Source organism: Uloborus diversus, chromosome 1, assembly GCF_026930045.1.
Source record: "Uloborus diversus isolate 005 chromosome 1, Udiv.v.3.1, whole genome shotgun sequence".
NCBI classification, from domain to species: Eukaryota; Metazoa; Arthropoda; class Arachnida; order Araneae; family Uloboridae; genus Uloborus; species Uloborus diversus.
In genome coordinates, this window is record NC_072731.1 from 141,109,052 (window position 1) to 141,119,617 (window position 10,566).

The 10,566-nt window shown below is 37.0% G+C and overlaps 1 protein-coding gene across 1 annotated transcript in view; it reads left to right on the forward strand.

Moving 5' to 3' along the window:
- LOC129235326 (ATP-dependent translocase ABCB1-like) overlaps positions 1 to 10,566 on the forward strand; it is a 119,592-nt gene that overhangs the window by 33,168 nt on the left and 75,858 nt on the right. The window contains exons 3-5 of the mRNA XM_054869093.1: positions 4,109 to 4,169; positions 4,492 to 4,646; positions 6,070 to 6,294. Of these exons, the coding sequence (XP_054725068.1) occupies positions 4,109 to 4,169; positions 4,492 to 4,646; positions 6,070 to 6,294 (441 nt within the window). The remainder of the gene's footprint in view (positions 1 to 4,108; positions 4,170 to 4,491; positions 4,647 to 6,069; positions 6,295 to 10,566) is intronic.

Consider the following 10,566-nt stretch of genomic DNA (forward strand, 5'->3'; position numbering starts at 1 on the left):
TATAGTCGGATGGTATAAAACAGCAGTTGCAAAATTGAACACAAAAAAAGGGTTAGTAGGGGATATGATCCCTTGTAACAGACATATAGGCCTCGCCGTGTGACTCCTTAAAATGAAGCAGCTTATGGGATAATGAGGCAATTTTTTCCACTCGTTCAACAACGCTATACTCAGGCTGTAGAGGGTCCCCGGAGTGGTATTGCGAGTTGCTATTGCCCTCCCGAGAGCTTTCCAGACATGCTCTATAGGATTAGAGTCTAGAGATCTGCTTGGCCAATCTATCCTGTGAATGTCCTCCCGTTCAGGAAATTCGTCGACCAGAAAAACTCTATGTGGTCTTGTGTAAACATCCATTAAAATTAACTCAGGGCTAACAGCGCCCCTCAAGAGGTGAGCGTAGGGCTCCAAGACCACATCCCTACACCTCACAACTGTAACAGAGCCTCTCTCAAAGACATAGAGGGGCGTGCAGCCATCCAACATGATGCCTGACCAGACCGTCAAACCTCCTCATCCATAATGGTCGATTTCGCGGTTATTGGAGGGCAAGTAGGGGCTCCTGGTTCAGCTTAAACGACTATTATTGTTCTACGCTCATTGGATAGAAGTAGGAACCCACTACCTGCCTTCCAATTGCTCGAAATCGATCATTATGACGGTGGTGGTTTGACGGTCTGAACAGGCATCATGCTGGGTGGCCGCACGCCCCTCCATGTCTTTGAGAGAGGCTGTTTGACAAGTTGCAAGGAATAGAGATGTGGTCTTGGAGCCCTATGCTCACCTCTTAAGAGGAACTGTTAGTCCTGGGGTAATTTTAATGGATGTTAACGCAAGGCCACATAGAGCTCTTCTGGTCGACGAATTTCTGGAAGGGGAGGATATTCACTGGAGGGTTTAACCGAGCAGATTTCTAGACTCCGATCCTATAGATCATGTCTGGGACGCTCTTGGGAGAGCAATAGCAACTCGCAACACCTCTCCGGGGACCATCCATAGTCTGAGAACAGCGTTGTTGAACGAGTGGAAACAATTGCCCCAGGATCCCATAAACTACTTCAAGTATGGAGTCACACTGCAAGGTCTATAGGTTTGTGAGAGGGGGCCATACTCCCATTAACCCATTTTGTTGTTCAATTTTGCAACCGTTGTTACATACCATCTAACTCTAACGAGTGTTGTTTTGCATTGTTTCAATGTATGTACATACTAAATTTCATTAAAATCGGCGCAGTAGTTCTGGAGATAATTGACCATACCTGAAAATTCTCTTAATTTTTTACACCAGTGTATTTCAATTGATTCATTGAAAAAAAAAAAAAAAAGGGCCGAACTTTTATTGTTCTCGGCTAAATGTTTTTTTTTTTTTTTTTAACGGGTCGACATGAAAAAAAGTGCATTACCATCAAATGAACATTCCCAACAAGTGGACAAACACCGCATTTTTAAAATGTATAGGAGAAAGTTAGTAAAGGCAAACTATCAAGGATTTTTTTTTTTTTTTTGAAATCTAAAAAAAAAAAAAACCTGTTCATTCATCGGGGGGGGGGGGGGGAGGAGCGGGGGGGGGGGGGGGTACATTCCCTGTTCTGTCTTTCCTATATCTGCCAGCAAAACTAACTGTATGAGCCAAGGCCCGACAAAATCCGGGCGACTAAAAAGGTAACTTGGAGCATAGTTGTTTCAGAACAGGGATTGTTTGGAAGTCATATTATACTGAATTTTTCTATTAACTCTGAGAAGCAATTGTTCTACACAAACTTTTCCCCCTGGTGCGTAAGATTTTACAATTTTTGTTTGTCTCTGTATATGAGTTCAGTAAAGTTAATTTCTAGAATGTCCCTCTTTGTTGTGACTCCTTTAACTCCGAAACTTTTGAAAGCAATTTTCATTGAACTTCAAGCCATTATACGCTATGTTTCTTCACGTTTCACATATTTTACAAGCAAAAAAAAAAAAAAACCCGTTACTGCCGCTGACTTCTTTCATCGGTTATTGATAAAATTAATAATATAAAAAAAAGTTATATGATTTCTCATGGTTTCTGAATACAATCCTTCTTTGATATTACTTCGTTTCCGACGAAAGTAAAACGTCACAGAAGGATGTCACCTTTTCGATAGCCATTTAATGAAAGGAGACTATGTCAAATGTTGTACATTTAGTGTATGAATGTTTCTCAAATATATGCTGTATCTCAAGCATGAATTCAGGGGGAGAATCCTCTACCAAGGGTAGCCAAAAAAAAAATGCGTTTTGAGGACTTCAATTTCGAGAAATCACCGGGATAGAGCCTCTGCTCCTATTAAACCTTAAGTATCACACGTATGACGTCCCTTTTATTATTTGTGTGCCTCATATTTTAATGACGATCCCCTCAAAACCTGTAACTGAATCCACTCTTATTGTAACTGCACTTGAATGTAGAATAATGCTGTGTTTAAGGTTATTCGATTGTCATACTTAAGCATAAACTACCATGCGTTACATTTAAATGAAAAGGTACTTACTTTTACAGTACACATTTGGCTAAATTGTTGTTGTAAAACTACGTTATTTACGTTTTTGAGAAAAGACTTGGAAGAAATTCCTATACGGATTTGACGGCAAGAAGATTTTTGTTTTGAAACCATAAATAAATTATCCTTGTGAGTTTATTCAGTAAATTACCGCCCATTAGCCAGGGCTAAAGCAAAAATACGTGAAATACACAGCCAGCTCAGTCATTTCCAGCCGAGGACTGCAGTTTCGTGCTTATTAGCACTCATCAGCCCGGCATAGGAAAGTGACTGAGCTGGAGATGGAAAACCTCTTAAGGCAGCCAAGAGTGCGAAACAAACTGGTAGCTAATATAGAATTAGCAAACCAGACGAGTGACCGAAGTAATGGTTCGGTTCAACTCGAAGATTGAACGCGAGGCAAGGTATATTCAGTAAATTACCGCCCATTAAGTAGGGCTAAAGCAAAAATACGTGAAATACACCGCCAGTTCAGTCATTTCCAGCTGAGGACTGCAGTTTCGTGCTTATTAGCACTCATCAGCCCGGCATAGGAAAGTGACTGAGCTGGAGATGGAAAACCTCTTAAGGCAGCCAAGAGTGCGAAACAAACTGGTAGCTAATATAGAATTAGCAAACCAGACGAGTGACCGAAGCAATGGTTCGGTTCAACTCGAAGATTGAACGCGAGGCAAGGTATATTCAGTAAATTACCGCCCATTAAGTAGGGCTAAAGCAAAAATACGTGAAATACACCGCCAGTTCAGTCATTTCCAGCTGAGGACTGCAGTTTCGTGCTTATTAGCACTCATCAGCCCGGCATAGGAAAGTGACTGAGCTGGAGATGGAAAACCTCTTAAGGCAGCCAAGAGTGCGAAACAAACTGGTAGCTAATATAGAATTAGCAGACCAGATGAGTGACTGAAGCAATGGTTCGGTTCAACTCGAAGATTGAACGCGAGGCAAGGTATATTCAGTAAATTATCGCCCATTAGCCAGGGCTAAAGCAAAAATACGTGAAATACACCGCCAGCTCAGTCATTTCCAGCCGAGGACTGCAGTTTCGTGTTTAATAGCACTCATCAGCCCGGCATAGGAAAGTGACTGAGCTGGAGATGGAAAACCTTTTAAGGCAGCCAAGAGTGCGAAACAAACTGGTAGCTAAAATAGCATTAGCAGACCAGACGAGTGACCGAAGCAATGGTTCGGTTCAACTCGAAGATTGAACGCGAGGCAAGGTATATTCAATAAATTCAACTGGCGGTGTATTTCACGTATTTTTGCTTTAGCCCTGGCTAATGGGCGGTAATTTACTGAATATACCTTGCCTCGCGTTCAATCTTCGAGTTGAACCGAACCATTGCTTCGGTCACTCGTCTGGTCTGCTAATTCTATATAGCTACCAGTTTGTTTCGCACTCTTGGCTGCCTTAAGAGGTTTTCCATCTCCAGCTCAGTCACTTTCCTATGCCGGGCTGATGAGTGCTAATAAGCACGAAACTGCAGTCCTCGGCTGGAAATGACTGAGCTGGCGGTGTATTTCACGTATCCTTGTGAGTGTTTAGATTTTGAAGACACTGCGATGGATCTTAACGAGTTTTGGTTCTCTTTTAGAAAAGCGGATTTGGAAGACGGTTCCGAAGAAAAAGTGCCTCCTGTAGGAATCTGTTCTTTGGTAGGTAAACAACTGCTTTTAATTCTTAAAATATAAGAAGGTAGTTAAAATAACTTGCTATGTTACCAGAGCTTATTTTCTAATCTGGATACATCACACCAAGCAGAAGATTACATGCAAGGGGTTAATATTTCCATAAGCAAAAACCAATTATTAAAATGGACAAATGAATTGGTGACTCATCCCTGAGGGATTTTACATTGTATTTCATTATTGCATGGAGGTTTAATACCTTTTTTTTTTATTTTAATCTAAATGATAAAATTAATGATGCTTTTTAAACAACTTTTTTAAAAAACTTTTTGGGGCATTTCTATTGCAGTTTAGATATTCAAGTGCCTGCGACAGGCTTTTCATCATCATCGGTCTCGTCGTTGCAATAGCATCAGGAGCCTCCATGCCGGCCGTCATGATCATATTTGGACAGGTGATAGATGAATTGGTGGATCACAGTAAAAATGTTACCAATGTCACCACGTGAGTACTTTCCACAACCCTGTTCTTTCATTTGATAATGAATTTAATTTGTGAAAAAATTCTTCTCTTAGTTGTACACATTTATACAGACTGGGAAGTGGGTATCCCTTCCCTCCTTTATTTTCAACATTATGCTAGTTACCGTTGAATGATTTTTACATGCAACCTTAAGTGTCATAAGCACTGATATGAACACCATACATCTCTTAACACAGCAGATATTTCTGCCGTGTTCTCATAGATGTTTTGCCAGGATCCGACAAAAGGTTTTGTCGGATGTCTTAACATCCATAAGTTGTAAGCTCACTTCTTTTGCGTTGAAATAGACGTTCTTTGTAAGGCCGAAACACGTATTTGCAGTAAAGTTTTGTGCAATAAAACGTTTTTGTTTTAATTTTACTCTGAAAACGACGTTCCTTTTTGCCGAAACACGTGTCTCCAGTAATCTGCAAGTTTTCTGCAATAAAACGTTGTTGTTTTAAATTTTGCTTTTCTACATAAAAGTATTTATGTATTTTTTATTTATTTCCATTCTGTATATACAGTCGAAGTCGTTTATAACGAGCATGAAGAGACCGCAAAATTTGCTCGTTATAACAGAGTGCTCGTAAGAAACGGGTTTTCGTAAAAATCCATGAAAACACTTATACATATTTACTTTGTTTGTTTATTTACACTGTACAGTACGAAAGAAATTGGTTAATTAACTTTCAGCTGCCTTATTTTCTATTTCTTATGCAATTCTTTTTCGAAGAATGCTCATGGCACAAGAAACAGCGTTATTTGTACCCATGGAATCGAAAAAAGAAATTTCATCAAAAACTATCAAGTTTGAAATGGGTAGTTCAGCTTCAAATTCTTCAGGTTTGTCGATGTCACCGTTGCTTTCTATCTTTCTTCTCATTTTCCATCTGCATTAGCTTAAATTTGAGCTACACTATCCTAGGAAGCGATAAAATAGGAATCAATGAATATTTATTTTTCAAGTGCTTCTCTGCTGCAAATTTATTTTTTCAAGGACCGTCATGACTTGCTCCCAAGATTTGTGAGTCATCACTGACATCGATTGACTTTGGAATAGGAAAGGAATTTTTACACAAACAAAAAAAAAAGAAAGAAAGAAGGATATGATGAGCTGGAAGTCAGTAGAAATAAAATGAGCCATTCAAATATTACTCGCTTTAAGCTAGGTTTACTTGCTAAAAGCGAGTTATGCTTCCATAAAATTCACATTATACCAAACAAATATTTCCAACTTCTTCGCTGAATCCAGGTTTTCGTTAAATCAAAGACCGTTATAAGCGAGTTCGACTACATTATAAATATTTTTCATGAGACTTTTTCTCTCAATTATCACTCTTTATCAATCTATTTATCTATGTAGTACATGACAATAGTAACTAATCTTTCCTGTTTCTTATAGATCTATGCAAGACTTTTTAGACTCAACCGCAAGATTATGCATGTATAACGCAATATGTGGTGTTACTTTTTTCATATGTAACTACATATACGTAAGTTTTTTTAGTCTCGCTGCCGCAAATCAAGCTTTCAGAATCCGATGTCTTTTCATGAAGTCGATCCTGAGGCAAGACATTGGGTGGTTTGACACAAACCAGACAGGAGATTTTGCGAGCAGAATAACAGAGTAAGTGAAATTCTAAATGTAAATCTTCTCAAGACACTAATTCATGCATGCATATCGTATACCCAATCAAAAGGTTCGGAAAAAAGAGCGATTTTGTGGTTTATAATTATCATCAAGTGTTCAGCATAAATATTGTCCTGTTCTCTCCCTCGTAATTTTCAAAATAATAAATTCGGGTCGATAATGTACGTTTAGCTGAATACACATTTTCAAAGCTTTAACCATACTTCATCAACAAACAGTGGTATTGTGTAAGTCTGTATTTCTCTCATCAAATTTACGTTATTTTATTATCTAATTTACAAGCTAACTTGAATGATCAAATGCCCCAATTTTTAAAGCGTTTGACGCTTTACAAATGAAAGCGATTTTTATTGTTTCAACTGCAGGGTAATCATATTTAAACGACCCTACTTCAAAGTTGTCTCGTGAAGACAGTACTGCTCAGGAATTAACGAAATTTTGTGCAGAACACAATGAAAAGGCGGGAACTAGGGGTTTCAGTGAATTAAAAAAAAAGTTCACAAAAAAAAAAAAAAAAAAAAAAAAAAAAAAAACCGACCGACACAAACTTTCGCCATCTCAAAACCCTACTTTCCAATTATTTTTACATTTTTCAACGCTTAATTATTAAGTTATTTTTGCTCTTCTTTTGCTCTTAGCGATTTTTTTTTTACGGTGAGCCACCATTTATGTCCTTATTCATTTTTTCATAACTTTTACGGGAAAGAAGGCTAAAAATAATATATTTTCTGTCGCTAATGTTTTTTTTTTTTGAAATTCTAGAACTAAGTGAACTTTACAGTAAGCATAATATTGTTTGGAGAGTCATTAATTAATTTTATTTTATAGCTTATTCTACTCGTAACACTGCAAACCCAGAGAAGAAAGGGAGTTTTTTTTTTTCGCTGAGTTATCATTACTTTTATGATACGAGTTTCTAATTCTTTATTTATAAGAATTTCGTTGCGGTAAAATTTTTTTTTAAATTGATAACTTATTGGAAACTCAGTAATGAAGCAAGTGCCACAAATTCTCAAAAAAGTAAATTAACAAATAAATTGAAATAATTGATGGATAGAAATTTAAAAACATATGAATTACTGTATTTTATTTGGAAATTAATGAGTATATTAACCCTTTGCGGACGAGGACTTTGAGAGGATCCGCCGAAATAAAAGAATTGACTTAGGAATATTTTGTTACCAGCAGGGTTGGCTTTCTGCCGGCAGAAACTAGTTTTTGCCGTGCCAGTGGCAGAAACTGGTTATAACCGGTAAAAACCGGCAGAAACTGGCAAAAACTTAAAAATGTCTAATAACTCAAGTAATTAGTAAATGATATTTGTTTAGGTAAACTAAAAAATTAAACATTTCATCATTTAAAAAAATAAAATTCCATGCTAGTGCCCTTGATTTAGTTCAGAATGGGAACTTTCCAATTGCAGAGGCTCGTAGTATTTGGATTAATTTAACAAAGGATAAAAAATCATATAGGGGTGCTTAGGAAAGAGGAGTGACATACAGAATTAAACAGGCATTACTGATTGTAATTTGCTCACTTAAATGCTTCCTCTAAATTGTTCGTGATTGAAATTATCATGTCATGTGCTTCAAGAAGAAAGTGCCAGAATTTTACTTGCCTAAATTTTGCACCTAATGTCACTGTGCAAAACAAATTGGCCCCATTTCTCAAAACTTATTTTTCCAGTCAAATTTTTACCACAACCCCAGTTACTACAAGGTGTAACAGTTATACAATAGATAAAAGTTTCACGAACATTGCTTGCTCCTTGATACATTGTCTGCTAGCTCTTCTGTTTTAAGGATATTCTAAAATTTCTCATTTGTGTGTAGTAAATTGAGAACCTATTTAGATTTTTGAAACCATCTTTTCTAAGAGGCAATAGCAGGGTCCAAACAATGTAACATTTGATTTTGAATTGTGATAATTTTGTAATAAAATTACAGTACTTTGGTTAACAATTAATTATTTTTTCCATGCATTTTCTGTTGTATATCAAGAATTAATTTTTCATTTTGTGAGTTTTTGCCAGTTTCTGCCGCAAAGTGGCAGAAAGTGGTTTTTGCCATGCCGGTTTTAACCGGTTTCTACCAGTGGTTTCAACCGCCTCGCCAGAAACTTGCCAACCCTGGTTACCAGAATCAATTTAGAACACAGACTACACGGTAAGGCACCTATTTGGAGGACCCGACGCATCCGCCATTTTGGAGAAAATTTGATCCGGTGCTTCGCATTAGTGGTGCGACATCGATGGCAAAACATCGATGTTTCAGAACATCGATGTTGGAAATTAAAACATCGATGGTATTGATATATCGACCAAAAACATCGATGTTTCTGAACATCGATGTTTTAAAACATCGATCGTTTTGTCAATATTTAACATACATTTTTTAGTTTACTACACTACAAATTTACATAGATGACAATCTCTAACAAATGTTTCTTAATGGATCAGGGCATTGCGTTTAATTTAAGCAATACGAAAGAATACGAACCCCACGAATTTATTGAAACTACTGAACTGCAAATCATAAATACAATTCAATAGGAATAATTTCGCAATATCTTGGTACTATAATAAGACAAACTAGTATGTTGTGGCTATCACGAAACTTTCTTCTATATTTTTCCTTTTTCTGATCCCTCCACATGCTTGACGAGGCAGCAATATTCCTAACAAAAACAAAATGTTTGAATTATTGTAAAAACAAAACAAAGAGCGAAAATTGAAAGTTACTTTAAAAGCCTTACTTGAATTAATTACAAATATTTTATTTATTACCAAACATAAGATGGCAACAGTTAAAAATTTTAAATCATTGAGATAATATTTCCGATCATTTCCATACAATTAAAATCACGAGAAATACGCAGACGACAATCTATTACGATTTATCTTTCTTATTGTTGCATTAATAAAACTATTTTTATTCGCAAAAAAAAAAAAAAATCAACACCTCTTGGAGCGATTGAAGTCAAAATTGAACCAAAGTCTGTTTACGTATGGATTCACATATATTCCAAATTTCAACCAGAACGTAGTATTACTTCTTGATATAGGGCACTCACAATGGAAAAAAAGAACGGGCGATTGTGCTTCCCCTTTTTAGCTGTTAACACCAAAATAAAATCAGCTCTTATACCCACTAAAGGCTACTTGATGATAAATTTTTCTTTCATTCCGTTCATTATTTCTTGAGATACAGCAGTCACAATTGACGACAAAAAACGTTCTACAGCTCCACCCCCGTTTGAGTTATTGACACCAAAATTGAATCAGCACCTGTTCCTGTTAATGGCAACATATGGACCAAATTTTGTTTGATTCCGCCAGTAACTTCCTGAGGAATAGCAAGCACGCGTAACTCAAAAAAGTCCCATTGCTCCACCCCCCTTGGAGGAATTCGCGCCAAAAACCAATGGGCACAAGCTCACATAGGGGCACATATGTGTACCAAATTTCGTTCGATTTCATGGGGTACTTTTTGCTGTAGAGCGGCCACAAAAACTGCTCACACATAGACGTGACACACACACGGAAACACATACAAACACGGACACACATACATACACACACACAGATAGATATAGAAGAAAGTAAAATGATGACATGCAACAATCAATATAAACTAGTTAAATCTGCGAAAAAATATATCATAGCACTTACATTCAGTTGTATGATGAGAAAGAGTTGTGCAAATTATATTAAAAGTACAAAATTAATTCTGACAATTATTATTAAGAGCTAGAAATATGTTTTGAACTGTTAGTGCAATAAAATTAAACTCAAATTGTGAGTAATTGGTGGACGGCTTATCGAGGGTAGATGCAGTGGCGGATACGAGTGAGGGGGTCATAACACCCCTCCCCCAACCCGCAACAGTATTTGAATGTTGTTTGCTCGAAAAAATAAAAAACTTGATCGAAACCGTAAGAAGTGTATACAAGGAGGATGGGGGGGGGGATCATGACCCCCTCCTCCCATCAAAATCTGCGACAATACTTTGTAATCTGTTTCAAGCTTCATTGCATTTGAGTAGTGAAAATAACTGCTTGAAAAAAAAAAAAAAATAGCCGGACCGAAACCATAATAAGAAACAGTAAATAATTGCCGATTTTTTTTTGGGGGGGGGGGGGAATAACTGTCACTTTTCCATTTATAGCATATGTATTTAAAATATGTAGACAGTAAAAATAGCTTTTCTCGAGACAGTTAGTCTGCGGCGCTGAGTTCAGGAGCCAGTA